A 26,838-nucleotide genomic window follows, 5' to 3' on the forward strand; every position below is an offset into this window, starting at 1 on the left:
GTCCTCCACACATGTGCCCATGCCCATGTGGTCATGTGGTGGTTAGCGCACCCGGTCGTCATGAGCCATCAAAACTGTCATTTCGCATAGCAACGCACTATATTTCAAAACGCCAAAACAAAACGATACGAAATCCAATTTTGTCAAAAGTGACATAACAACCACATGATTTAGTTCGATTGACTTTTATATTTACACTTATAAAAAAATTATTCAATAACCCGTACGAAACCTAATTTAATTTTAACCATTTTTATCACAGTGCTCATATTATATCAATTATATCATATTTCGATTTATGTTAATAAATCTCATTATCATTATCTCGGACGCGTGCTTACGACTTGAATTATGTTAGTTGCCTGATCGATTCAACAACAAAAGCTTCAAAGCTCAGCTTTAAGCTCTCATTCATGATTCGCGTAGCGATCGGTCGAGTTAATAATCCACATGGCTGACGTGAAATAATTGATAGAAAGTTTTTTTTTCTACTTTTTTATAGTAATTAGTTTTTGATGTGGCCAGTTTTGTGACGACGGTGATCATGTCCAAGAACCATGACAAGAAGAAAGCAGTGGAAATTGATGATCACATCGCGAAAAGATTTGATATTAGGAAGAGGATTGGAAAAGGTAAATTATTAATTAATTGAAAAAGAAAACATTGAACCTAGTAATAATTTATACTTGTTTGTCTATGCTAGTCATGTTTTCTTCTTCATATATATGTTAACAATCTCTGCTCATTGTTTTGTATAAATATTAGGTGTCATAAAAACCTAAAAACATAAAAATTAATATTTAATTAAATTTTATTTACATCACTATTTTATTACATGTTATGGTAATATAAAATATTAGCTTTTGAATATTATAAAAAAATATTTATTTTATTTATTTTAGCACGAATTATTATACTTTTTAACAAATTAGAAACAAACTAGTGGTGTGTATGGCATCGTGCCTTAAGGCAAATTGCTGGAACTTCCCGTACCGTAACGAAATGCTCGAGGCATATTAAATGTTTTCAAATAGATTATTATAAATATTGTAACATTGTCTCATATTTATAAGAATTATACAAACTGAATTGCAAAGTTGAAAATATTTGTTCAAAGTATATTAGAACTTAAGTCAGAATTACAATTAAAATCTGAATTATTTTCGATATATAAATTCGTTTTTTGGATCAATCAAATCCGATGCTCCTATCTCTCAAAAACTCGATTTCTATTTTCTGTACTTTGCTCCGTATCTCTGAAACGGCTGGACCTGCCTGTGTCAAAAACTAATCAGCACATCTCTTTATCAATAGGAATCAAATGTTTTTTGAACAATTCAAATGGGTTGATCCGTGCGCCCGAAAACGTGGACGAAAAATGGTATCCATACATACATACACACACACACATATTCATTTTTTCTGAGGTATGCCAAAAACTTCAGAAACCTTCAAAACGTCGAGAAATGCAAAATTTTCATTTTCGATTTTCGGCCCATTACTATAACTACCCTACGGGAAGTTAAAAAATGCTTTATCGTCATTAGTAGAATATATTAATCGTTTATAATATATGTTTTGGAATACTTCCTAGGAAAGTCTTATTAAATTGAAAAAGTTTTTATTTGAATCATACAATCGTGTTAACCTTCCTCGTTATTGCATTGTACTTGCAAATGCAGTAAGGCTCAAGGTAATAAAAATATATACTTATTTATTTTGTATATAAACGCATTAGATATACACTACAGGGATGTATAAACATAAATTTCATAAAAAAAATTAAATCTATATTCAACAACAATTAGAACTTAACGAGTCCTATGAGCAAATGACCACGTGGCTCATTTATTGTTGGGAACCCAAAGGCTATCTCTACATGACGAATTTATTACTACAATTTTTGTAATACCGATCAATTTTTTATTGGAAACCTATTGCTATACATTTATTATAGCATTAACATTATGATATACATTTTCAAGTGATAGTTGATGTCAATTCTGGTTGCAATCAGAGTGCCCGAGACGGGTTTCGAAGCTAACACTTCTGGTTCTGATAGGAAGTCCATAGCTCTAACCATTAGGCCAAGGGGGCACATAAATTTAAATTAATTTTATAGTCGTTTGCATATATTTTTGAAGTCTCTTAAAATTATTTCAAAATTCAACCAACGCAAAAGCAATTTATAAGTATGTTTATAGCATAGAGTTTATAGTTAGTTGCCAATTAGAATGTCCTATTTTTTGCATAGTACAAACTTAAATCATTGTATTTTTGTATATTAAATAAATATGTTTAAATTTAATTTATTTGTATATTTTTTATCTTTTTTTGTTTGGCCCTGTCCTGGTGTATCAACATGAAATAGTGATATAAATTGAGCGCATTAACGTCATAAGGAGGCAATGTCACGGGTTGGTACCTATATTGAGAATAAATGTTAAACGTCAACACGCAAATAACAGATATAAGATTTTCATCAAATACTTTCCTATAACAAAGCAGAAATATATACACAATAGGATTTTAATCCATTTGATTCCACGACGAATGAAAAAAATCAGCAAGGTGCGAGTCGAGATCAAAATAAAATACCCAAATTAAATAATACTTGAGAAAAGTAATATATGAAAAAATTTCAAAAATTTGAATTCATTTGTCGCTAAGTTATGCCTAAAAAATTTTTTTTTTAATTTTCCAAATTTTTTCTATGCTCTTACCATACAAAGTTTGATTGATTTGCGCACTATCTAAAAGTTAATATTAAGAGCTAAAACTCTCAGAGATTTGTTTTTCATCAATTTGGAACCATTTGAGCCCTTGGGAGCAAGGAAATTCGAAAATGTCCATATTAAGGACCACCCTAAATATATATATATATATATATATAAATGATTAAGACTAACTCATTTTTTTATTACATTCAATATTCCTCGAACATTTCGTTACGGTACTGGAAGTTCCAGCAATTCGCCTTAAGGCACAATCAAGTTTGATTCTTAAATACAATATTGTTTGGCATAAATATTTGATTTGTCAACTGGCACTAGCATCGAAATAGGGAAAATCGATAGCTACTAATTATAATATCAGGCATTTAATTGCTTTAATGAAACTTAATTTTAGCTGCAACTTGCCATCAGAAAAATTCCACTCAATTTTTAATTAAATATAAATATACCAGTAGTAATAATGATCGTATATAATAATTGTTTATTATTATTAATATTTCCATTTCCCCAGGTGCTTATGGGATTGTTTGGAAAGCGATGGATAGGAAATCCAGGGAGGTGATAGCTCTGAAGAAAATTTACGATGCCTTTCGAAACCCCACGGACGCCCAAAGAACTTTTAGGGAAATCATGTTCCTGCAAGCATTTAAAGATCACCCTAATATCGTGAGATTGTACAGTATACACAGGTAAATACCTGAAACGAATAATAAAAGTTTTGTCCCCTGTAATAAATCAAAAGATAATGAGATACTTAATCGTACTACTGGGGCTAAACGATTTCGAAAAACATTAAAAATTTACTCTGAAAAAATCAGATTTCTGAAAAACTATAAATTTTTGACAAAAATTTACTTTTTTTTTGAAAAAAAAGACTTTTTAAAGAAAAATTTATTTTGAAATATTTTGAAAATTCTGAACTTTTTTTCAAAGCAATCGTACTGCTTTAACTGCATAGAGACGAAATATCAATGCGCATAAACGCCGCGTCGCCGTCTAACGGATAAACATTGGTACGGAACCCATAGGAATGTAAACAAAATTTATACTTATTGTTAAAATCTCTATAAAATATCTGATAATTTGATGTGCATGTGTCTAATGATTATTTTTGACCGCCAAATGGCATTTATTTTTACTTTTTTTATTAGATCTCCGAAACCGCTAGACCTGCCTTCGTGAAAATTTGATCAGTTCTTCATCTTGTAAATACAAGTAAAATGTTTTTCGAATTATTAAAATCGGACGCTCCATTCTCTTAAAAACTGAGTTACCGTTTTTGGCACTTTTTGCCCCGTGTCTTCGGAACGGCTAGACCTGCCTTTGCCAAAAACTAATCAGCACGTCTCCTTATCAATACGAATCGAATGTTTTTTGAATTATTCAAATCGGTTGATCGGTGTTCCCGAAATTCTCGACGAAAATTTGTATCCGCACACATATACACACACACATACATCATTTTTTTTCTAAGGTATGCCAAAATATTCAGAAACCTCTGAAACGTAAAGATATATAAAAATTTTCATTTTCGATTTTTTTGCGATTACTATAACTTGCCCTACGGGAAGTTAATAATGTCTTTAAATTGACAATTATTCGTCATCTGGAGTATATTAAACATTTTCGCTCCAAATATTACTTAGAAATTATTTATTCTGACACATAAGAATGATTTATATACCCTAGATAATAATTACATTTCTTATCTATTTTTTGCCTCATAAATATAAAATAATTTACAGAGCAATCAATAACCAGGACATATACCTTGGCTTCGAATACATGGAAACGGATCTTCACAATGTCATCAAAAGGGGAAACATTCTCAAAGACATCCACAAAAGGTCAGTAGAACAATTTATATAATAACTCATCGTGACATGGTCAAAATAAATTACTTACATATACAAAATTACTAAATCAGCACAAATCGATTGATGGTATATGAATAAATTGGGGCGGGGGGTGTATCGCAGTCCAAAAAAGATTAACATTTTTGAAAAATTTTTACTTTGAAAAAATTATATTTTTGAGATACTATAAATTTTTGACGAAAATTGACTTTTTTAGAAAAAAAAGACTTTTTGAAACAAAATGTTTTCTTTAATTTGAAATATTTTGGAAATTTTGAACTTTTTTTCAAAGCAATCGTACTGCTTTAACTGCATAGAGACGAAATATAAAATCGCGTAAGCGCCGCGTCGCCGTCTAACTGATAAACATTGGTACGGAACCCATAGGAATGTAAACAAAATTTATACTTATTGTTAAAATCTCTATAAAATATCTGACGTGGCACTTTTTGCACCGTATCTTCGAACCGGCTATACCTGCCTATGCCAAAAACTAATCAGCACGTCTCCTTATCAAGAGCAATCGAATGCTTTTTGAATAATTGAAATCGGTTAAACCGTGTTCCCAAAATCGTCGATGAAAATTTGCATCCGCACACACACACACATTCCATTACATCCATTTTTTTAAGGTATGCCAAAATGTTCAGAAGGTTTTAAAACGTAAAGATATATAATAATTTTACCCTACGGGAAGTTAAATATTATTTCTAGATTTCCAGTTATTTCCTAGATGAAACAAATTTAAAAAATATTCATCTGTAAAACAGGATAGCACGTTATATCGCCTGATCATTCGTGCTGTTTATTACGATTGCTAATATCGATATGAAATACACGCCACGAAAAATCAATGAAAAACATATCCAAGTATAATTTTCACGATAAGAGAACAAGGTCGAAAAGAATTATTGAGGATATACCAAATCGAGCCGTTTCGAAATAATTACTATGAGTCGTGATCCTTATCATGCTCTAATTACAGAAATTTGGCAGAAACTTGTATATTTTTAGCATCTACTCTTGAAGAAAAATAAATCTTTATGAAGTTAATATTCTGTAGAAATAATCTAACTTATTTTTATTTAAGCATCTATAATTCTTTCTTATTTTTCAGATACATCATGTACCAAATGTTGAGCGCTACTCGATATATCCATTCAGGCAACGTAATACACAGGGATCAAAAACCTTCCAACGTTTTATTGGACAGCTCGTGCAGGTAATCTACATACATTATAATATTTTTAAAATAAAAAATCGTTTAAAATTATCATTCCTTTTTTTAGAGCCAAAATAGCTGATTTCGGGTTGGCCCGAAGTGTAAATCACAAAGACAATATGGATGGAGAAATGGAAGTGGACCCAACTCTCACAAATTATGTTGCCACAAGATGGTATCGGGCTCCAGAAATTCTAACCGCTAGCAAAAAGTAAGCTTAATGATAAAAAAATTATTAAATAGATAAATTAATTATTTTTCATCCTTTCTCAGATATACCAAATGTGTTGACATGTGGAGCTTAGGATGCATTTTAGGCGAAATGTTACGTGGAAAACCACTTTTCCAAGGAAACAGCACCATCAACCAAGTGGAAAAAATTATGGCAGCTTTACCAACACCTAGTCAAGAAGGTATAATTCATAACAAGAATAAACAACTATATATAATTATTATATTTTATTCCTTGCGTTGTTTTTGTCATTTTTATGTTTATTGTAAATTCAGTATCATTACAGATATAATAAGCGTTTGTTCTGGTTATGGAAGCGCCCTGGTGTCAACTCAGCCTACACCAGACAGATCTTTACATTCTCTTATGGAAGGTTACCCAGAAGATGCCAGAGATTTAGTAGAATCATTAATTGTCCTTAATCCGAATCATCGACTAACTGCTTCGGAGGCTTTGGAGCACGAATACGTAAGGAGGTAAAAGAATATCACATATTTAAATAAATTGGTAATTAGAGAAATTACTTAGTACATTAATATAATATTCGTTTTTTAATTGCTTAAATGAGCTTTTCTATTTCATGGGATTGGACATTATGTAAGTTCTTATACGACTTCATTAAGTAAAACAAACAAAAATTCGTTTGAAAACATTTTATGTAATGTGCTCCAAATAATCATCACAATCAATAAGTTTTTTAATAAACTTTAACTATTTTTTACCCATGCTATTTAATTTTGCAGCAGATTCTACAGAAAATCAGGAGAAATGATTATGCCTTACAACGTAGTACCGCCACTAAGAGATGATGTCCAACTTTCAGTGGATGACTACCGAAACAAATTATATGAATACATAAATACTGGTGGTGGACATTTATCTACAACCCCAAAAATATCAATTAGAAATCAGAGATTGACAATATCTAACCAAAGAATGATACCAACCGCGCCCCAACAACCACCTCCTCCAACCAGACAAAGGTCTTTAATTTTGAGGCCGAGAAGAGAGCAGGCTGAGTATCAAACTACGCTTCACAGACCACAAACAGTTGTCAAGAGAAGTAATACATCGATGGTAAACAATAATTGATTGAATTTAAAAATAAATGAGTAGTATTTACCATTTGGACAGAATTATTCATACCATCCAGTGTTTTATTTGTACACCATTTATTAATATTACTCCTCCGTTTCCAGATTGATGATAACTCCATGCACATGACTCAAGGAAGACTAACCAGCAGCCAAACTCAACAAAGGCAACCTACTGCCAAATCTGCAGCGACTACCACATATGAAAGAAATCATAAGCAGGGAATAACTCCTATTAGAAAGTCCATGTCGAGCAAATCGAGCAATGTTGTTCATTCTGAGCCGAAAATTTATTGCAAACGACGAGTTGACTACACAGAAGGAGCAAATATGACACCAGCAGCAGGAGATATTGGAAGAATGCAGCATGGATTCAGTCAACTGAACTTGGCTACACCCATATCATATCCGGTAAGTTCTTTTCTTTAAAAACAGATCACTTCGAAATTTGTTGAATCATGTAATTTTGATCCAAAAGTATGCAAATAATACTATAATTATCATTAACCCAAATCTTTTGCATATTGCAACCACGATACAGGCCAATCTGTAAGTGTTTGTACTAATAGCTCATAAAATTGTTTTATATTTTCTTTAATTTTCCCATCTATTTTCAGCGATCACAAACTAGATCGAGCGATTCGAACATGCGATCGAAACTAGAAGTGATTTATAACCATGGCGATCACAATGAAACCAAACTAAAAGAACGCATCCGACGACATTCAACTAACGATAGACACACAAAAGCTGAGGCAAACCATTACATCAGGACATCAGTTTCAAGAAACTGTGCTTCTAATCATAATCTAGAACCAGCTTCACGTTATAGCATCAGACAGAAGAAATATTCCAGTGTATCAGCAGATGAAGGTCAGCAGTATTATCAGTACAAAGATTATGGAGTGATAACGGAGAGCGCCCTGCACGAGTTAACCAGGAATTTACGGTCGGGTGTGCGATAAAAAAGCCTTTACAAAAAAGTGATATGTATAAAATATTTTATAACACTACTTTATATTTGTATTATTTTAATGAATAGTTTTGGTACAAACGCGTTTTATGCACTGAAAAAAGAATGTGATGTGTGAATTTGTACATTTTATTTGAGTGTGATTTCAATCAATATAATTTTATTTATTACTTCTAAATATTTTGTGTAAATAGAATTTGTAATTGCTTTGAAGAATAAATAAATTGTTATTGACTTGAACCGCACATTTATTACTGATATAGGATATAAGTAGGAACTTCATAAAAAAGTAATAAAAATTTTAGGATCTTTAGTTAAATACGTTTATTATATCCTATCAATACAAAATTATATATTAATTAGCACAATTCATAAGACAGATCTAAAAATAACAGATCCTCTATGTTAATTAATTCTTACACTAAACTTGATAAAAGCTGAACGAACTATATAAAGTTTGTCATATTTTAAAATCACAAAAACATCTCAAAGCTCAGTTTGCTTCTTTACAAACCTCACTTTTTTGTCAGATTCTCCAGCTTCTGCAGTAGTTATAGATTCCTGACTTGAGTATTGTTCTGCATTTAATGCATCCAACTCCCTCCCTATGCTACTATCATAGCTATCATCTGATTGTTCTTCACAATCCATATTAATGCCACTATTTCTATTTGTTTTAGAAACATTTGTGATTGGCTTGCCTTCAGATTTTCTTCTCACATGGCCTTTGGTTTTTGGATTAATTTGAGCATAAATAGGTTCAACGAGATTGTTTGAATCGGCGACACTTCCTACATCTGAACTACCATCTATAGTGTCAAAGGTGTAATCATTTCTAATTATAAGTCCTCCTTCTAATTTCACTATTTCTGGACCAGTATTTAAAGCATTGAGAGCATAAATGGATCCTTTGGAACTGGAATTTCCTAAATATCTCGGATTTTTTAATTCAATAAAAACTTGGGGAGGATAATTGTGATAATCTTCTGCATCTGGTGGAGCATTGAAAGATTCATTACTAATTCTGATGACCTCAACTGTGCTGTAGTGTACTATGAATAAATAAGGCTTACGATAAGTGAATGATATAGGTATATGACTCCATAAGATATCTTGAGATCTTGATCTTCGGCCAACATCATCAACAAAAACACCAAACTCATTAAAGCATAACAAGTATTCATCAGAAGATATAGCTAAAACAGTTATTGGGAAAGATTTTCGTTTGTGTGCAAAAATAACATGGCTCAATGTTGTATCAGTGGAATCCAAAAATTCTTCAGCTGTGTAATCATCTGTGTTAATCTCAAAGAACTTATGAGCACAAACCATAATCGTATTTTCAGTAAACAAGACACTAGATATTGGTTCAGATGTATCTAAAATCTTGACAGCTACATATTCAGATGATAATTTATCATACTTAAATATAAGCAGATGTGTTGGTGTTGCTGCACAAAGTAAAGAGCTTTCATTGCTAGATTTTGGAGGATCAGACGCTTGGAACAAATGGCAACATTCATTAGCTTGATTGGCAAAATTAATATCAGAGACATCTAAATGAGGTTCAACACAAGCTGATCTCTGTGCCAAACTTTCTAAATGCCGCAAATCTGCAGAAACAAGTTTCCTATCTTCTCCACAAATTAATAAAGCCATATTGATGCTTCTAACAAATGCTATCTGATACACCTTCACAACACCAGTAATATTTACTGGTTTATTTCCCATTTGATAAGAATATAATCCTTCTTCAGCACCTATTAAAATGCCATTTCCATTTACTTCAATTGCACAGTTAACATCTAAGACCATTTTGTAATCTTTGAATTGAATGTATTTTGATCCAGTATATTTCCTAGCGACGCAAGCATCTCCTAGACAGGATTGTAAAGCCGAGAGCCATTGTGATTTTTCTTCAGGAGACAAAGCCATAATTAAATGGGTAGTAGCTGGCCAGCATGTTGTTGTAGGTATCAATTCAATTTTGATAATAAACGGCAAATCGCTTCGCGCGGTATTGTTAACGTCGGTTTCAGAAACCTAGAAATTAATATTTTTATGCCGCATTAGCCTAATGACTAGGTAAATATATGCATTTTCTTTAAAACTGAAAACTACAGAACATATATAACAATAAAATTTTCAAAAAAATCCTGAATATGGTTAATTTTTAAATGAAATAACCTGAAATAAGTTGGTATCCTATCTTAAAATCTATTACATACCTCGGGAGTGACAACAGTGCAGCTATTATCTTGTCTGAGTTGTATGGTAGTAGCTGGTTCTGATTTTCCGGACGGTTCATTTGCATAAACATGAATGTCACTTCCCACAAGTTGAATATATTTTCGTTCCCAATTAGAATTATTTCTTTGCGGCAATTTAACCCATCCTCCTTTGGAGATCTGGAAACAACATTAATTTAGCCCAAAAGAAGAAAACAAAAGGATATAAATATTTGTTAATCAACTTATCTTACCTCAGAATCAACAATCTTAAGGCGTTCTTCAGATTTTTCTTGAACTTCCTTTTCCTTCATCAGGGTTTCACCGAAATGTTTAGCAAATGTGTTTGGCAAGCCACAAGTTGCTGGCAATAAATGGCAGCATTTGTGATGGCACATAATACCGCATTCTAAACACGCCGAAACTTGTCGACCGAATGGCAATGGTCCAGGACAGGCTGGACAGCGTGCGGAACGTTTACACAATTTGTGCTCAAATCTAAAGGAACAATAAATACAAATATTACAATAATCGAATTGATAAATCACATCTATTCTTTATCTATAAATGATATTTAATAAGTTTGGCAATATTATTTTTATTATCACCTGTGTGGTATATTGTGAAGCATTCTCAATTTAGAAGGTTGCCTTTGAAATTCTGCATTTCTTGATGAAGGACTTTGAACAATTTCTTGCAAAGCAATCTTAGTTCGAGGTGATGTGATTAATGCTGATTCAGAATCAGTGACCAGAGACAACATTTCACCTTTAGCACCAAGAAGTTGGGACTTTGCTTCCAACAATTGTTCAGAAAGTGTTCTATTCTTTGCCTGCTCCCTGGCAAGACTTGCTTCTGCAAAACAAATCATTCAACAGTATTATTAAATTTCCTTAAATTATGTGTATTATATAAAAAATAATATTTTTAAAGGGCAGTACATAATTACCTAATTCTCTATAATTCATTGGTAAAACGTTGATTGGTGCAATGTTTTCCTTCTTAGAAACACCAAAAAGTTTATCACTGAAAGATTTTTTTTCTTGTTACCATCTTCTAGCTTCGTCTGAGCAGATCAATAAGTTTTGTGTATTGTTGCAATGTGGCTTCAGATTTGACCTCACGATGTTGATAGAAAACTCTAAGCTCAGTAAGAGAATCCTCAAGCTCGTTAATATGAGCAGTTAGTGAATCTATTAAAATTAATTTTTCTTGCATTTCTGTTCTCAGTCTTGTCATTTCTTCTTTTGTAGAATACATCATGGTTAAATGTCTTGATGATTCTTCTTTCACCATGTTCAGTTCAGAGGTCAGAGCCTCATGGTGACGTTTTTCATTTTGTAAAGATGATTCTAGTGAAGAAATTAATTGCATGTTATCTGATAGTTGTGTTTCTAGGATTTCATTTCTATCTTTTTCTTCTCCAAGTTGGTTTGAAGTCAATGTCATAGATTCTCTGAATTCACTCAAATCATTTTGCAACCTGCCAATATCATCAAAATGCAGTGTTAAAACAACTATTTGAAAATTGTGAACACTTACATAAACCAATATAAAATTTGATATAAATATTAGTTTATTTTATTATTATGTACCTTTCACATCTCTTTTCAGCAATTAGTCTCAAACTACGTTCTTCATTGAATTGCCGTTTTGCTTGTAGAATTTCTTCTCGCTTTGTGTCTGTGTTAGATTCATATTCAGCAATTCTAGCTTGCAATGATTCAGCACGCTCTTCATGACCATCACAAAGAGCTTCAAGTTGTTGCAATTGATCTTCCATCATGGCACAAGCTTCTTTCAGCATTGAATTATTCTGTTTAAATAAATATATGATTATCTTGATTTGTATTTTTACTGTTGAATGATAAAACAAATAACATATTTTAATTATTTAATAATAATATGGATATGATGATATAAATCTTACTATTTTCAAATTATCATAATCCCTCTTTTGATCCTTGTAGAAATCTTCAATGCTTTTCACTTCCTCTTCTTTAACTGAACAAATTTCCTTCAATCGAGCAATCTCATTGTCTAAACATTTAATAGCGCTTTCATTTTTTCTTATTTCAGCCTTCAAAATAAGATTCTGAGACTTGCATTCACTCAAGTCAGCTTGGCATTTACTGAAACTGTTCTTTTCAGCATCACTCTTGTTCTGGTAGGCATCTAGTCGCCTTTGTAATTTTTCTGATTGAGATTTTTGTTGTTCTAGTTCTGTTTTAAGAAGTGCAATGTTTTTAACATGTTCCTTTCACAATTTCCTCATTTTCTGATTTCTCTGAAGACATACGTTCAATTAATTTCCGTTTTTCTTCAGTAATAGTTTTAAGCTTTTCTTCAAGTTGTTTCAATTCACGTTGTGTTATACGTTTGTCTAGATCACTTTCTGATAATTCCTTCTCCTAGAATTTAATTAATAATAATTAGATTAATGGCATAACTAAGAATTGAAAAAATATATACATTTAATTACCTTTTTCCACAGAGCAGAATTGGCAACTTTGGCATTTTGTTTTTCCAATGCTGCTTGCTCAGTGGCATTTTTCAATTGCTCTTCTAGTCTTTTAATTTGTTCTTGTAAAAACATTGATTTTTGTGGAGATTCAGATGAGAATTTCATATTTGAATACTTATCGGCTTTTTCAATATTTTCAAGTTCAGATTCTAATTGAGATAACATTTGTTCTAAGCCTTTTATCTAAAAGCAATAGAAATATAGTTAATGACTTCAATTAGTCAGCTAAAATAAGTACTTACTTTAGCTTTATTAATTTCGTCACTATCCACTACTGCTTGTAAACGCTGTTGCAAGCGTTCCTTTTCAGCAGCTGCTGTTTTAAGTTCCTCTCTTAAATTTTCAATAAGAGTGTCCTTTTGCTTATTGCGTACAGTCAATGATGTTTCATGGCGCTCTAATGAATTTTGACTGTGTGTCAAGTCATTTTTCAAGACCTGGAGATAATATAATTACCAAATTTATATGTCTTATGCCAACAATATTATTCATATATTAAGAAACTATTTATTATACCTTGACTTGTTTCTGTAAATTTTCTAATTCCATTCTTTCTCTTTTCAATACTTCTTCCATATCTTTAAACTTTACAATATCTTTGCGTTCAGCTTGAAGATCCTGGATTTTCTTCATCAGTTGAGGCATTTGTTCTTGTAAGGGCTGCAAATCCTCTAATTGTGCCTTAAATTAAGAAACATTCATTCAAATAGTGTTTAAACACATATTTAATTAAATTTAAAGCATATTATAAACATTACCTCTAACTCTTTAATACTTGATTCATATTTTAAAATTTTATCTCTGCAAGAATGCAATTCCTTGCTGTATTGCTTTTCTTTCTGCTCAAATTCAAAACATTTCTTTTCAATTTCTCTTCTATTTTTCTTCTCAGCATCAAGTTTCTTTTGTAAATCTTCAACCTTCTGGCGATTTTCTGCATTTATGGTCTCGAAACGCATCTCAGCACCCATAATGCTTTGTCTGGAGCGCTCTTGAGCCTTAGCAATAGTATTCTATAAACAAATTAAATGACTTAGCTTATTTTAATGAAATTATATGAAATATTGATTTAATTTTTGTTAAATTAATAAAAACCTTGCACTCTAGTTGTATATTTTTAATTCTTTCAAGTTCTTTAACTTTATCTTGCAAATCCTTTTGAGCTCGTTCTAATCTTGCTGCCAGAGCACCATTAGCAGTATCCATCTCTTTAATCTTTTCTTCTCGTTGATTCAAATCTTTTGTTAAAGCTGCTATCCTTGCGTTTCCATTCAATTCCCATTTCGCTTTTGTAGAAGCAATCAACTCAAGAGCTTGTCCTTCAAATGCTTTACGTTCCTTTCTTTCCATATCTAACATCCGTTTCATATTCTTAAAATATATTAACAAGAAGTTAAAATAAATTCTTACTTTCAAAAACAAATAAATTATTCATTATATGAAAGCATACAGAAAATGCTTCATTAAAATATAGCAAATAATGCACATCAATTTTTTTTAACTGCTATGTGTAAATTCCAATTAATTAATGCTTGCAAATTATCCCACCACAAAGTTATGTTTCTCACAGAAATAATATGCAATAATTTTATAAACAATGTCACCAACACAGATATTGGATTATCTATTTCTATTTATCTATAGTTTAATTTCAACAATTTAATTCACACATCTATAAATCAAAATATTTACATCAAATCAAGTTGTATTTTGATATGGATGCTATTCAATTCTAATTCATTAATAGTTTTGCTCTATTTTGAATAAATATTTTTATGGGAAAAAAAATTATGTGAACTACCTTATTATCATTTTTATATGTAGATAATTCTCTTTCCAGCCTATCGCGGATTGCTTCTGCAGATTCAACTCTTTTGACCTATAATAATTGATAATTAAATATGAATAAATAAATATATAACTAATAACTACATTACCATCACAAAGCAATTATTTATTTACTATATTATTTTGGCATTAATATTATGAGTAAATAATATTTACAACATAATTATAGCATTTACTTTTATAGCTCATTGCAATAATAAATTTATTTGCATTCAAAAACTTTTAACTTAAAAATTATTTATTTATTAGCAATACCTTTTCGGCAAGCCTTCTTTCCAAAGCTTCTGCATCCTGACTGTGTCTTTCTGCCTTGATTAATCGTTCTTGCAATCCTTCAATAGTTTTGCGCTCTCTAGAAGTACTCTCAAGTGGTTTTTCAACATTTTTGTTTAGTGTTACATTTAAATCAACATATGTTTTCGATTGTACACTTGACAAAATATCATTGTCCAAATTATGAATGTAAGTGAACCCAATGAATGGCAAATTTCTACCATTGAACTGAGTTTTTGTGCGAAAATTCTCTATTGATGGTTGAGAAGGTTTGTGAGTGAATTCCTCAAAATTAGATGTGTCATCACAACCATTTACTATAGGCACAAAAGGTGGAACCTAAGATAAAATAAAAATGTTGAATATATATTCAAAATTCTCTAGTTTAATAAAAATACATACCTGTTCTCTCAACTTATCCCAAATAACATCTTGAAATAATTCATGTGATACTATTTTAGGGTATGTTAATCTACTTTTACAGTCAGTCAATAAACCTTTCACAAAAGAAGAATATTCTTTTGAGGTTTCTTCAGGAAAAATGAGATCACTTGCAGCATTTTTATGATTCATTATTTTACTATAAGTACTTGCAATTGCTTCAGAACTAAATGGTGTTCTGCCTGTTAATAATTCATAAGCAACTACACCTAATGACCAATAATCGCAAGATATCTAAAATATCGACTTAATTATTATTCAAGAAACAAAATTATGATTATTTAAATGCATTGACACAAACCCCATATTTATCAGTCTTTGAACTTTCTACAGCCACTAAAACTTCTGGGGCAATGTAATCTGGAGTGCCAGCCGGCATCGCACTAGTTACAAAACCTGATGAATTCAATTTAGATGCTGAGCCAAAATCTGCCAACTTTAAATGCCCACATCTAAAAAATAATACAATTAAACTCCATAAACAGGGGTTATTTTCTTCAGCTAACATTTAAAAAATAGCCAAATTGGAAATGACACATTAGACACTTTAGAATGTGAGCCTGAAAACATTTATAAAATCTCATTAACTTGATTTTTAAGATCATACCTATCTAAAAGAACATTATCGGGTTTAACATCTCTGTGCACATATCCCATACAATGCAAGGCATGAATAGCCAAAGCTAGTTCAGCAAGATAAAACTTTGAGGCAGCTTCTCCAATACCAGAACCATTTCCACGTCTTTCTAATAATCCCAGAAGATCACCACCAGGATGAAATTCCATAACCAAATATAAATGAGCCATATCCTATGATAAATTATATATATGTCACATAATAAATACAATAAAATTATAAGATTAATTGTGATAATACCTGAAAAGCATATTGGAGACTAGTAAGCCAAGGACTTTGATTATTGGCCATAATATCACGCTCCTCTTCATAAAAACTGATATTATTTTTTCCTAGTGAATCACATTTTCGTAAAGTTTTCATTGCATAGACATCTCCTGTTTGTTTCTCTCTAACAACCTTAGAATAATATTTGTATATTAAATTTAAAGCTATTGAGATTATACTGAAGGCATATATTATTTACATGAACTTCTCCAAAATGACCACGGCCTATAATATTCTTTACTTCGAAATCACCTATGTTAACCCTGAGTCTTTTAAGGTCCAAAATTGTACTTCGATCTAGAAAATTTAACAAGGTTTAGAATCATAAAGCAATATTGTGTGAAAAGAGAATTAAGATTACATTTATCTACAAATAAGGCTATGTTCTTATCAGATTTTTTTAATATATCAGAATTGCATTCATCGTATAAGGCCATTAGGGCATCCAAAAGTCCTTCCCTTGCAACACATTTCATAGAAGCAGATGCATTGTTAATATTTCTGCCCAGAACATGATTGTTCAAACGAGCTGAACGCACACTAATTGCTTCTTTTAAGGGCTCCATTGTATTTATATTTATTCTCCACTTTTATTTATTGTTTGTTTCAATGTTTGTACATTTTAATTACATATAAAATCACCAATTCACTGCATAACAGTCATATTTTAGCATATAGTCAACAGTTATCAACCGTCAAAACTAAGCATAGGGCTAAAAAAGCACAAACAGGTATAAATTGCAAGTTCAACGTGAAGTTAGTGAAGAATAATGTAAACAAGAAAACAAATGTAAACGGAAATAAATAATTCCGACACGGGAATATAGATGTCACTTAGCGGAATTGCAAACTTATACATTTCTTTTCAACAAGTTCTCCTAACCTAAACAGTTAAATGTTTTTAGTTCTTAAATTCTATAATATTAAGTGACAATCAATACAGGATCAATACAATAATAAAGTTGTTGTGCTAAACGAATTTGTACCTATATATATAATATGTCGTTGTTGCAGAGAGTAAAGTGAGTTTTTAATTTATTAACCTGAATGTAGTAGTTTTCAAAAATAACATGTTTTTTTATGAAATAAGTAAATTAAGCATTGATTTATTTATTTTATACACAAACGTATTATACAAACTTATCGGAATTAAAATGAATCTTGCTTAACTTTTTATAGACATTTCTTTCATTTCTTTATTATTATTTTTTTTACTGATATTCTTTTGATTGCTTCACTCTTTAAAACATCTATTACATTTTCTATTATAGGAAACCTATTACTCACAAGGGGAAGAAAGTACTCTTAAGTAGAGAACCCAAACTTATTGAAGATCCCAAAAATGTATTATTACTTAAAGGTCGTAAAACATCAGAACGTAATTCAGCAGCAATTACTGATATTTATCATCTCAAAAAGCCACAATCTAGAATGCTCTCTAAAAGAAATGATGTGAATGCATTTGAAAATATTGTTCCAGTGGAAGAGTAAGATTGCTAACTTCTTAATAATAGTTTCTGAAGAATGTACAATTACTTTATGCCTTGAATTTTTAGATTAACCAGAAAAAATGAATCAACATTATTTGTCTTAGCAACTAATTCTAAAAAACGACCTCATAATTTAGTAGTTGGACGCATGTTTGACAATCGAATTTTGGATATGGTTGAACTAGGTATTGACAGTTACACTTCCTAAAAGATTTTAAGAATGAGAAAATTGGTACTGGTGTCAAACCTTGTTTAATTTTCAATGGACCTGCTTGGGAACAGAGTAAGGAATTGGCTCGCCTCAAAAACTTGTTTATAGATCTTTTTCACAGGAACAGGTATGAATAATTACAAGATAAAAAATAGTTGAAGTCATGCTTTGGATAATATAACAGTTTTGTATAGGTTGAGACAATAAGGCTACAAGGCTTAGAACATGTATTAAGTTTTACTGTAACAGAGGGCTCAACTATTTTATTACGGTCTTATCAAGTACAGCTGAAAAAGTCTGGTCAGAGAACACCAAGAGTTGAATTAAAAGAAATTGGTAAAACTAGAGCAGAATGTTTTAAGTACTATGGATTCATAATACAGCAACTCTGATAGAATTTGTTTTATTATAGGGCCATCTGCAGATTTTTCACTAAGACGATCAAAGTTAGCTACTGATGAACTTTGGAAACTAGCATGCACACGTCCCAAAGCTTTGAAACTAGTTAAAAAGAAAAATATTTCAAGAGATGGATTGGGTACTACTCATGGACGTATTCATTTAGGAAAACAGAATATTCATAAAATCCAAACAAGAAAAATGAAGGGATTGAAAAAAACTCCACAAGAAAGAAAAGCTAAAAGAATAATGAAAGAAAGCTCCACATAAATTGTTTTACTTATTAATGGTTTAAGTTTATATAAAATTAATGATTTATTTTGTATCAGAACAAAATAAACATATTTACAAACAACATAGAATTTCTCTCCTTTCTGCTTTGACATAACCCTAAAATTTTTGACAGCGACGTGGATGAGTTCAAAAGTAGAAAAATAACTTTGGATCTACTGACATATGCATTCATATCCTATATTAAACAAAAAATAAAAATGGATAATGATATATTAATTTTAGCTGTAATTGCATCAGTGTTATTTATTACTAGTTTGATTTTGTACTTGATTAAACTGAAAAATGGTAAAAAATGTAAGTACAGCTGCCCATAGGATAAAGTCCTATTGGAGCAACTTTGAAATGTACCTATATTTCAATTATTTTATCAAATAAAATAATTGATTTGTTTGTAGCACCAGAACCTCAGCAAGGAGAACAGGTGCCAGTTAGACGGCAACAAGTGGTTAGAAACCAACGTGCTAGGCTTCGTGCAAATGGTAATAGATAGTTAAATCATTGCTTTGTCAACTTAATAGCATGCATTATTTAGATACACTACTTATGTTTTTTTATAAATGTAATTCCTACAGCTGCTGCAAGATTGCAAGACACAGAAAATGAACGACAAGATCTTCATGTAGATGATGATAATGAAGAAGTCCAGAAATCTTCTGTTGATTTTGGAGATAAGATGGGGGCAAAGAAAAGAGCAAAATTAGAAGCAAAAGCAGAAAAGAAGGCTGCCAGGGAGGCTGAGCAGAAAATACGAGAAGAGAAAAGAAAACGAGAAGCAGCTTTAGATGAAGAAAGAAGAAAGCAAGAAGAACAGGAGCAGGTATTGTTTAATATATAACACAATCTATTATTGGAAGAGTAAGTTATTAAACACTTTGAATTCAGAGAGAAGAGCAACTACGTGAAGAAGCAATAAGAAAAGCAAAGGAAGAAAAAGAAAAACGTGAGCAAGAAGAATATTTAGCAATGAAAGCAGCATTTAGTGTAGAGGAAGAAGGATTTGATAACACTGAAGATGGAAATGAAAATTTGCTACAAGAATTTGTTAATTATATTAAGGTTCAAGCTTATGAAAATGTTGTACCACAATCCCAATATTCAATTTAATTACATAACATATTAATTTTAATTTTAGAACACTAAAGTGGTCGTGTTAGAAGACCTTGCATTACATTTTAGAATGAAGACTCAAGCAGCTATTGATAGAATTACAGATTTGAAGAAAGATGGAATTCTTACAGGAGTTATTGATGATAGAGGAAAATTTATTTATATTTCACAGAAAGAACTCGATGCAGTTGCCAAGTTTATTAGACAAAGAGGAAGAGTTTCAATAGCAGAACTGGCAGAGCACAGTAATAATTTAATATCACTTGAACCCATCAAGGCATAAGGATTTTGGTGCATATTATATAAAAAATGTTAAATTGGTATTTGTCATAATTTTTGTAATGTATAGAATTTAAGATCAAGATAAAAGGTAAAAATTTATCAAGAATGTTTATAAATCTTCAAAATGAAATGTTAATTGCAAAATTGAGCTATGAAATGGACTGATCTATTAAATTTGTTATAAAATATTTTTTAAATTCATTGTAAAAATATCTACATTATCTGAAAATTACCGTTATTATACAATCTATTGATGAATGTATTTTATTTGCAAATCTATATTATAAATTTTAGTTATCAATATTCAAACAATATGTTTTCGCGGTTTTGACATAGTTTAATTTGAGATATGAAAGTTTGAATGTGTAAATGGTGTATTAATAAATGTAAATTTGACACAAAAACGGTTTACATCGGCATAGAGCAAACATTGAAACATAGCGGTCAATCCAAAAAACATGGCCGGACGTAGTAATTATGACGATTCAAGGTAACTCATGTTGATTTTTTATTAAAAAAACAGTCTAAATTCTAGTTTTTGATCGAAATTTAAGCAACATATGAAAAATAGAAATTATTATATGAATCAAATGTAGGTATTTCATTTTACAGCAAATCCAAGTCGTTATTTGGTTTTGTTTTGTGGTGTGTTTTTCCTTGTATTTGCATCGTGCGAAGCCGCAAAAGTAAATAATTTATAGTGATTTTAGCAATTATTTGACTGGTGTTTACTTTGAAATTTTGTTTTTGGTTTTTGTTTAACATGCCTCAGTGACATAACCAAAAATCTACTGTAGTGATATCAAAGCATAATTTGTGCCATAACCCGACTGAATGTTTTGCATAAACAACGTTTTATTAACACCAGTTAAATGATATTTTTAGGGAACATGGACAGAACAGGCGTAGAAAACCTTTACCAACAGAGCCCCCATTCACAGCATATGTGGGAAACCTGCCCGATGGATTGGTGCAAGGAGACGTGAATAAAATATTCAATGTAAGTTCTAATGTAGTTAATAAAGAATCATTCATTATTACAATATATAATATATAATTTGATTTATGCACACATATATCTTTATTGCAGAACCTGAATATTAAAAATATTCGATTAGTTATGGACCGTGAGACTGACCAATTCAAAGGATTTTGTTATGTTGAATTTGCAACCTTAGAAGATCTTGAAGAGGCACTTAAAAAAAATGAATTGATAAAAGTTGAACAAAACCTAATTCGGATTGATATTGCTGATGTCAAACGCAATGAAAGGTATATTTTTTATTATGAGAACAACCAAAATTTATCATATGATTTTACAAAATTAAATAACTAACATGTCACAACTCTGCAATAGTTTTCTATTTGCATACATTTTATGAATGAATGTTAAAATTATTTGAGGTTAAAGTTACTTACATCTATTTCTATATTACAGGGGTGGTGGATTTGATAGGGGCCGTGGAGGACGAGGTGGTGGTGGAGGTTTCAGAGGTGGCAGACAAGGACCTCCTAGCCATGGTGGTGATAATCCTAGAGGCATGTTTGATGAATTTACAAGTGGATTTGATCGTGGAAACCGAAATAACAGAGGCGGTTATTCAGGTCATTATAAGTTCAGAAAAGTATTTTCTCTATCACATATGGGATTATGTCCATAACTCTTATTATTTGCTTTCTTTATATTTGAAATTTATAAGTTTGTTTTCCTATAATTAGAGTTTTATCACTTGCAGATCGAGGACAAAGTAGAGGTAAATTCAGTGACTTTGGAGGAAATGATAACTGGAACCGTGGTGGGCGTGATGGCGGTTTTGGTGGTCGTTCAGATGGTGGCTATGGTGGCTCAAAACCTCGTGATGGTCAAAGAGAACGAAGATCAAATTTTGATGATTTGCCTAGTTCTATGCCAGGTTAGTAAATTTAGCATAATTCAATATTTTAATCACAAATATTTTATTTATTTGAAAAAGAGCAGCTGAAGATTTATTGAAAAATGTAAAAAGATACCATTTTTTAAATTTATTATTCCAGACACAACTGGAAGGCCAAAATTAAACCTTAAACCAAGAACAGTTACAGCTCCTGTTAATGCTTTAGCTGAAACAAGTCAAACTTCATCAATATTTGGTGGTGCTAAACCACGGGAAGAACCCACTGAGAAATAAGTTATCAAGTTTTAACATTAATTATTAACCACCATATAGAATACCATCTTGAATCATGTAATAATTTTTCGATTAAAAATTCTGCAAAACTCATAACAGGCGTCGATAATCTTACTCTTGCAATAAATTCTTTAACTGATATATAAAATGTATCAAGTTTTGTAAAAGAAAAATCAATAATTATTGATTTACAGAATAAAATATTTATTTTGTTTAAAAATTGACTAATACTTTGTAATAATATGTAATTCTTATATATATAGATTAAAGAGTTGTTGTTAGTGTACTTTTGTTTTCAAATAGTTTTACACTAATATATTTAATACAAAACGCTTTACAAATTTTACAATAATTGTATGAAAACTATTTGAGATTTTTATTTCTCCGAAGTACAAACTTAATGTATTTTTAAATGTTTTATTTATAAAATATTATGGATTAAGACATAAGGATATTGTAACTTTTTTAATGTTTTAAAAATAATTATACTGCTATTATACTGTTTGTTTTTAATTGATACATAAGCATTGATACTAATTAAAATCACATATGCATTCTACATTTTACTAGACATGTGTATATTTTTGTGTAAACAATTTATACAATGTATTATATGTATTTATACAAATAATATAAAGTACAATTACGTAATTGTTGTGTTCATTAATACTTGAAGCAAAAGCCGAATTTCAAGCATCTTAGTACCTAGTACATACTGACAAGTGTAACAGGCATTTAACCTTAATTATTCATTATTATGCAATATTTGATAAAAATCTATTAATAGAATATTTGAAATATGTTTGATATTGTTGTTAATTGTTCATTGTCAAAATGTGCAGATTCTTTATTTTATTTGATATTATTTGATACAAATTCTTGTTTTTGTTGTGACAATTTTTTTAAGTTAAGTGGAAACATTTCATTTAAAAAAGAATACTTTAGGTTTGTATATTTACTTGTTTGAATCTTAGTAAACTATCATATTAACTTCAACCTTGACATTTATAATTTTGTTTTGTTCTATATTTTCCAAATTTTTGTGATGTTTCTACATGTTTGTTAAAATTCCTTTACAATTTATGATTTTAGATTTCAATTTATTTATTGTTTCAGTTTAAAAAATGCATACATCCAGCGTACGTACTTTTATAAAATTCTACAAAACCAAGTCTATTTTGAGTAAGGAAATTTTACAAATAGTTCAAACAAATTTTATAAGTACTAACTCCCAAGACAAAGCTATTTTCTATCCTACTACTTCAAAGCCAGTTATTGAAGGAAAGCCTTTGTCACGAATACATGAATTGATTCAAGAATTTTATCGAGATGAGGCAGTAGGTGGTGTTGTACCTACTTTTAAAAAGTCTCTTGTATATGCGGATAAAATTGCAATTGAAGATGAACTTGGAGAGCACAGTTATGCCAAGTTATATGGAGCTAGCAAGACACTATCAATAAAGTTATCTTCTATATGTGGTATAACTTAAAGTTCATGAAATATATTTTAGAGGATTATAGATTGTATATTTTTAATTAATACTAATTTACAGGAAGTGGCTCTGAAACACGAATTGCTTTGCTTTGTGAAAATAATTTTAACTACATTGTGGCACAATGGGCTTGTTGGATTAGTGGTCTCATAGGTAAATTTTATTTATTTATTTTTCTTATTGAATAATATTCACATACATAACATATATTTGAAAAAGATTTAGTTACATGGCTTTTGAGGCTTTTAGTTCATGAAGTTAAAATCATAAATAATCGCTATCAATTTTAATTAAACTTATACCTAATTAATGACTAGAATTGTGTTTTAGCCGTACCCCTCAGTGACAAAAGCCCACTTTCTCTTATGGAATACTTTGTGAAAGATTCAGAAGCTGATATTTTGGTTGGAACACCAAAATATGAATCTATACTAACAAGTTTATCAAAAAAATTAAACAAAGAAGTTATAATAATAGAGCCCAATTATCTTATTGAATGTAGAAATCAAGGTTTGTTAGATAAACAAGCAGAAAATGTATTAAAATTTGGAGATAAAATTATAGTAGAAGGTTGTCAATTTGGAAACTTTTATAAAAGAGCTAATGCTTTAATATTGTACACAAGTGGGTCTACAGGACCTCCAAAAGGTAATGTTTAAAACGTATGTATGTAAATAATTGGTATTGTTTCTCATGTGTTTAATTTAATAGGTGTTGTTATCACATATAAAAATATTCAATCACAAATCAATTGCCTTACAAGAGCTTGGAAATGGCATCCAACGGACACAATACTACACACACTTCCTTTAAATCATATACATGGTATTGTGAATGCTTTATTATGTCCTCTTGATGTAGGAGCAAAAGTAATTATGCGTCCAAAATTTGATTCTGAAGAAGTTTTGCAGTATTTATCTGGTGAAAAACCATCGAAGCCAAATATTTTCATGGGTGTACCAACTATGTATACTAAACTAATAGAAAGCAACTCCAAGAAATATAAGAATAATATAGACAAAAAATTCAAAGATTATTGTATGAAAAATATTAGGCTTATGGTCTCAGGATCAGCTCCTCTGACACCAAACGTATTTAATAATTGGTATAGACTTACAGGACATAAATTACTTGAAAGATATGGAATGACTGAAATTGGAATGGCATTAAGCAATCCTTATATTGAAAATGAAAAGTATAAAAGAGAAATAGGAACTGTTGGATACCCTCTGCCTGGTGTTGAAATAAAATTGGTTAATTTCCAAAATGATGAAATGAACACATTGGTTCATGTAAAAGGCAAAGTTAATGAAGGACCTTGGTCTGACTCAGGTTCAGGTGACTTTCTACATTTATTCAATAGAGAGGACGGTGAGAGTGCTTCAGAAGCACTTCTGAAAAACATTAGCTCATCTAAACCAGTTGAACGACCATCTATAGATGATATGATTGAGGATGAAGAAAGAGTCATAGATGTTGATTCACCTTTTGATCCATTAATACCAAAAGAACCTGTTGTTGGTGAAATAATCATACAGGGTCCTACAGTTTTTAAACAATACTACAACAAAGTTGATGAAACATACAACGAATTTGTTGATATAGATTGGTTTAAAACAGGAGATACAGCTTTGTATGATAAAGGAATCTTCAAAATACAAGGAAGAACTAGTGTTGATATAATAAAGAGTGGTGGATACAAAATTTCTGCTCTTGATGTAGAAAATTGTTTAATAGAGCATCCTAATATCGTTGATTGCGCAGTTATCGGTTTACCTGATGAAAAATGGGGTGAAAAAGTTGTCTCTTTAGTTGTAATTGATAAAGGCAAAGAATTTGGACAAAGTGATATGGACAAATGGGCTTTAGAAAGGCTACCAAAATACTCTATTCCTAAACAAGTTATAAAATTAAATGAAATTCCTAGAAATGCAATGGGCAAAATAAACAAAAAAGAATTAATAAAATTATATGTAAATAAAGTGTAAAAAGAAACACTTGGCTAAATCATACAAAATAAACAATACAAATATGTAAATAAAAAACAAATTTAATATATTTTATAAATTATTTTATTTAAATTGTATAATAAAAAACATTCTTAATCCATCCGGGTCTTTAATTTTCGTTGAGTAACTTTATCTTTCTCAATAACATGAATTGTAGCTCCCCAACCAGATCCAGCATCTCGATCAGCTGCATTCATTAAAACTTGTGAAATGCATTCAAATAACTCATCCGGGTGCATATCAGGTTCATAAATAGCCTCACACATACCATACATCTGTTCAGAACATGTGCCCCCGACCACAAAATCTTCTGCAACATTTCTGCAGCCTATAAAGTCCATGTTACAAATAAAAGGCTCCACACCATCTTTCAAACCTGCAATTATCGGTTCCACAAAGTACGGCCCGAAACGGTGTTCGTACAATAAATTGGAGGTGATGTGGGAGAACGTTTTTGGGGACATCGTTCGATTTTCGGACAGCTCGTAAATGTTTTTTCTAAATATAAGTCTTTCTTTAACTGTTTGCATATCAGTTGATAAGCCTGGTAGCCCTAAATAGAGATGGGGGCCGATTTCAAAAACTTTTGGCATGTCTAAGCTTATAGTCATTCCTTGAATGCCAAATCTGTGATCAGTGGCGATTCCGACGCAATCAAAACCTCTCATGGCTAAAACTGCACCGCCGTTGTATCCCAAGATACTCATTTTGATCGATTATTATATGGTAAATTATAATTAATAACTTTTTTTGTTTAATTAACCAAAAGTCTAGTGCCGTTACTAAGTTACGCATAAATTGAATTTGAAGCCAACTAGCCAACATTCAAATGTTGGTACTGATTAAGCACTATTTCAAACAAGCGCATTTATAATTGGCGGCAAGTTTGAAACATGTAATAATTTACAAATTACCGTATATATTCAAATCTACAATTTTTTATATAAAAATTAATCTACCACATATCCAAAGACTATACAGATTTGGTGTATTCATACAATCCTCTTTATGAAAACTCAGTAACATTTTCAACAATGTTTTCAATAAATATCCTA

The 26,838-nt window shown here is 30.7% G+C and overlaps 10 protein-coding genes across 11 annotated transcripts; 5 read left to right on the forward strand and 5 right to left on the reverse strand.

Annotated features, from left to right (window-relative positions):
* The first annotated feature begins 544 nt into the window (after window positions 1-544).
* LOC113383198 (extracellular signal-regulated kinase 2-like) lies at window positions 545-8,104 on the forward strand. Its single transcript, XM_026621443.1, has 10 exons — window positions 545-632; window positions 3,247-3,424; window positions 4,481-4,582; window positions 5,709-5,813; window positions 5,881-6,024; window positions 6,087-6,226; window positions 6,332-6,521; window positions 6,792-7,122; window positions 7,245-7,550; window positions 7,757-8,104. The coding sequence occupies exons 1-10, from the start codon at window positions 545-547 to the stop codon at window positions 8,102-8,104; spliced, it is 1,932 nt and encodes a 643-aa protein (XP_026477228.1).
* A 347-nt stretch (window positions 8,105-8,451) lies between these two features.
* Window positions 8,452-10,729, reverse strand: LOC113382713 (citron Rho-interacting kinase-like). The gene is made up of 3 exons (XM_026620942.1): window positions 10,595-10,729; window positions 10,341-10,520; window positions 8,452-10,155 (listed from the first exon to the last, which is right to left on the reverse strand). Exons 1-3 carry the CDS (start codon window positions 10,652-10,654, stop codon window positions 8,599-8,601), a joined length of 1,797 nt encoding a protein of 598 aa, XP_026476727.1. The 5' UTR covers window positions 10,655-10,729; the 3' UTR covers window positions 8,452-8,598.
* On the reverse strand, window positions 10,654-11,347 carry LOC113383199 (citron Rho-interacting kinase-like). Its single transcript, XM_026621444.1, has 4 exons — window positions 11,290-11,347; window positions 10,949-11,195; window positions 10,760-10,838; window positions 10,654-10,704 (listed from the first exon to the last, which is right to left on the reverse strand). The coding sequence occupies exons 1-4, from the start codon at window positions 11,306-11,308 to the stop codon at window positions 10,654-10,656; spliced, it is 396 nt and encodes a 131-aa protein (XP_026477229.1). The 5' UTR covers window positions 11,309-11,347.
* Window positions 11,348-11,381: 34 nt separating this feature from the next.
* On the reverse strand, window positions 11,382-12,739 carry LOC113382716 (kinesin-like protein KIF15). The gene is made up of 3 exons (XM_026620946.1): window positions 12,271-12,739; window positions 11,936-12,156; window positions 11,382-11,823 (listed from the first exon to the last, which is right to left on the reverse strand). The coding sequence occupies exons 2-3, from the start codon at window positions 12,145-12,147 to the stop codon at window positions 11,397-11,399; spliced, it is 639 nt and encodes a 212-aa protein (XP_026476731.1). The 5' UTR covers window positions 12,148-12,156; window positions 12,271-12,739; the 3' UTR covers window positions 11,382-11,396.
* LOC113383200 (citron Rho-interacting kinase-like) lies at window positions 12,235-17,018 on the reverse strand. The gene is made up of 15 exons (XM_026621446.1): window positions 16,692-17,018; window positions 16,530-16,627; window positions 16,304-16,462; window positions 16,034-16,236; window positions 15,728-15,878; window positions 15,388-15,660; window positions 14,968-15,324; window positions 14,666-14,743; window positions 13,960-14,235; window positions 13,623-13,877; window positions 13,381-13,545; window positions 13,107-13,301; window positions 12,823-13,047; window positions 12,640-12,751; window positions 12,235-12,563 (listed from the first exon to the last, which is right to left on the reverse strand). The coding sequence occupies exons 1-15, from the start codon at window positions 16,894-16,896 to the stop codon at window positions 12,235-12,237; spliced, it is 3,081 nt and encodes a 1,026-aa protein (XP_026477231.1). The 5' UTR covers window positions 16,897-17,018.
* A 195-nt stretch (window positions 17,019-17,213) lies between these two features.
* Window positions 17,214-18,700, forward strand: LOC113383201 (ribosome production factor 2 homolog). Its single transcript, XM_026621447.1, is given in 6 exon segments — window positions 17,214-17,352; window positions 17,602-17,817; window positions 17,887-18,020; window positions 18,023-18,158; window positions 18,216-18,367; window positions 18,444-18,700. Coding segments are annotated over 6 exon segments (918 nt in total). The 5' UTR covers window positions 17,214-17,329.
* Window positions 18,701-18,837: 137 nt separating this feature from the next.
* Window positions 18,838-20,214, forward strand: LOC113382714 (DDRGK domain-containing protein 1). Its single transcript, XM_026620943.1, has 5 exons — window positions 18,838-19,018; window positions 19,120-19,203; window positions 19,297-19,541; window positions 19,607-19,780; window positions 19,857-20,214. The coding sequence occupies exons 1-5, from the start codon at window positions 18,922-18,924 to the stop codon at window positions 20,112-20,114; spliced, it is 858 nt and encodes a 285-aa protein (XP_026476728.1). The 5' UTR covers window positions 18,838-18,921; the 3' UTR covers window positions 20,115-20,214.
* Window positions 20,215-20,536: 322 nt separating this feature from the next.
* LOC113382715 (eukaryotic translation initiation factor 4H-like) lies at window positions 20,537-22,404 on the forward strand. Of its 2 annotated transcripts, none has more exons than XM_026620945.1 (6): window positions 20,537-20,603; window positions 20,999-21,113; window positions 21,204-21,385; window positions 21,552-21,718; window positions 21,850-22,026; window positions 22,148-22,404. In XM_026620945.1, exons 1-6 carry the CDS (start codon window positions 20,572-20,574, stop codon window positions 22,279-22,281), a joined length of 807 nt encoding a protein of 268 aa, XP_026476730.1. In that variant the 5' UTR covers window positions 20,537-20,571; the 3' UTR covers window positions 22,282-22,404. The 2 variants fall into 2 exon arrangements, with proteins under 2 accessions (XP_026476730.1, XP_026476729.1); XM_026620944.1 differs by having other exon boundaries at window positions 20,592-20,705.
* A 767-nt stretch (window positions 22,405-23,171) lies between these two features.
* On the forward strand, window positions 23,172-25,762 carry LOC113383202 (acyl-CoA synthetase family member 3, mitochondrial). The gene is made up of 5 exons (XM_026621448.1): window positions 23,172-23,226; window positions 23,398-23,760; window positions 23,835-23,927; window positions 24,105-24,422; window positions 24,486-25,762. The coding sequence occupies exons 2-5, from the start codon at window positions 23,406-23,408 to the stop codon at window positions 25,760-25,762; spliced, it is 2,043 nt and encodes a 680-aa protein (XP_026477233.1). The 5' UTR covers window positions 23,172-23,226; window positions 23,398-23,405.
* Window positions 25,763-25,875: 113 nt separating this feature from the next.
* LOC113383216 (proteasome subunit beta type-3-like) lies at window positions 25,876-26,592 on the reverse strand. The gene has a single exon (XM_026621462.1). It carries the CDS (start codon window positions 26,488-26,490, stop codon window positions 25,876-25,878), a length of 615 nt encoding a protein of 204 aa, XP_026477247.1. The 5' UTR covers window positions 26,491-26,592.
* Window positions 26,593-26,838: the final 246 nt, after the last annotated feature.

This window comes from Ctenocephalides felis, unplaced genomic scaffold (genome assembly GCF_003426905.1).
Source record: "Ctenocephalides felis isolate EL2017-DRISC unplaced genomic scaffold, ASM342690v1 CF-g0.4_SCAFFOLD_03570, whole genome shotgun sequence".
NCBI classification, from domain to species: domain Eukaryota; kingdom Metazoa; phylum Arthropoda; class Insecta; order Siphonaptera; family Pulicidae; genus Ctenocephalides; species Ctenocephalides felis.

Bases quoted from the DNA above. Each gene is read 5' to 3' on its own strand.
- LOC113383216 (XM_026621462.1), bottom strand. From the start codon at position 26,490: ATGAGTATCTTGGGATACAACGGCGGTGCAGTTTTAGCCATGAGAGGT.
- LOC113382714 (XM_026620943.1), top strand. From the start codon at position 18,922: ATGGATAATGATATATTAATTTTAGCTGTAATTGCATCAGTGTTATTT. The intron at 19,204-19,296 runs GTAATAGATAGT...TAATTCCTACAG, and splicing joins TGCTAGGCTTCGTGCAAATG to CTGCTGCAAGATTGCAAGAC. The intron at 19,781-19,856 runs GTTCAAGCTTAT...TTTTAATTTTAG, and splicing joins AATTTGTTAATTATATTAAG to AACACTAAAGTGGTCGTGTT.
- LOC113382713 (XM_026620942.1), bottom strand. From the start codon at position 10,654: ATGAAGGAAAAGGAAGTTCAAGAAAAATCTGAAGAACGCCTTAAGATT. The intron at 10,521-10,594 runs GTAAGATAAGTT...TGTTGTTTCCAG, and splicing joins TTAAGATTGTTGATTCTGAG to ATCTCCAAAGGAGGATGGGT. The intron at 10,156-10,340 runs GTATGTAATAGA...ATTAATTTCTAG, and splicing joins GCACTGTTGTCACTCCCGAG to GTTTCTGAAACCGACGTTAA.
- LOC113383199 (XM_026621444.1), bottom strand. The intron at 10,839-10,948 runs GTGATAATAAAA...TTGTTCCTTTAG, and splicing joins CTTCACAATATACCACACAG to ATTTGAGCACAAATTGTGTA. The intron at 10,705-10,759 runs GCGTGTTTAGAA...ATTTATTGCCAG, and splicing joins CATTCGGTCGACAAGTTTCG to CAACTTGTGGCTTGCCAAAC.
- LOC113383198 (XM_026621443.1), top strand. From the start codon at position 545: ATGTCCAAGAACCATGACAAGAAGAAAGCAGTGGAAATTGATGATCAC. The intron at 4,583-5,708 runs GTCAGTAGAACA...CTTATTTTTCAG, and splicing joins CTCAAAGACATCCACAAAAG to ATACATCATGTACCAAATGT. The intron at 6,025-6,086 runs GTAAGCTTAATG...ATCCTTTCTCAG, and splicing joins ATTCTAACCGCTAGCAAAAA to ATATACCAAATGTGTTGACA.
- LOC113383200 (XM_026621446.1), bottom strand. From the start codon at position 16,896: ATGGAGCCCTTAAAAGAAGCAATTAGTGTGCGTTCAGCTCGTTTGAAC. The intron at 16,237-16,303 runs GTATTATCACAA...AATTTATCATAG, and splicing joins GTCTCCAATATGCTTTTCAG to GATATGGCTCATTTATATTT. The intron at 13,302-13,380 runs GTATAATAAATA...TATTATCTCCAG, and splicing joins ATTTACAGAAACAAGTCAAG to GTCTTGAAAAATGACTTGAC.
- LOC113382716 (XM_026620946.1), bottom strand. From the start codon at position 12,147: ATGCTGAAAGAAGCTTGTGCCATGATGGAAGATCAATTGCAACAACTT. The intron at 11,824-11,935 runs GTACATAATAAT...TGATATTGGCAG, and splicing joins GCTGAAAAGAGATGTGAAAG to GTTGCAAAATGATTTGAGTG.
- LOC113382715 (XM_026620945.1), top strand. From the start codon at position 20,572: ATGGCCGGACGTAGTAATTATGACGATTCAAG. The intron at 20,604-20,998 runs GTAACTCATGTT...TGATATTTTTAG, and splicing joins AGTAATTATGACGATTCAAG to GGAACATGGACAGAACAGGC. The intron at 21,114-21,203 runs GTAAGTTCTAAT...TCTTTATTGCAG, and splicing joins ACGTGAATAAAATATTCAAT to AACCTGAATATTAAAAATAT.
- LOC113383202 (XM_026621448.1), top strand. From the start codon at position 23,406: ATGCATACATCCAGCGTACGTACTTTTATAAAATTCTACAAAACCAAG. The intron at 23,928-24,104 runs GTAAATTTTATT...ATTGTGTTTTAG, and splicing joins TTGGATTAGTGGTCTCATAG to CCGTACCCCTCAGTGACAAA. The intron at 24,423-24,485 runs GTAATGTTTAAA...TTAATTTAATAG, and splicing joins GTCTACAGGACCTCCAAAAG to GTGTTGTTATCACATATAAA.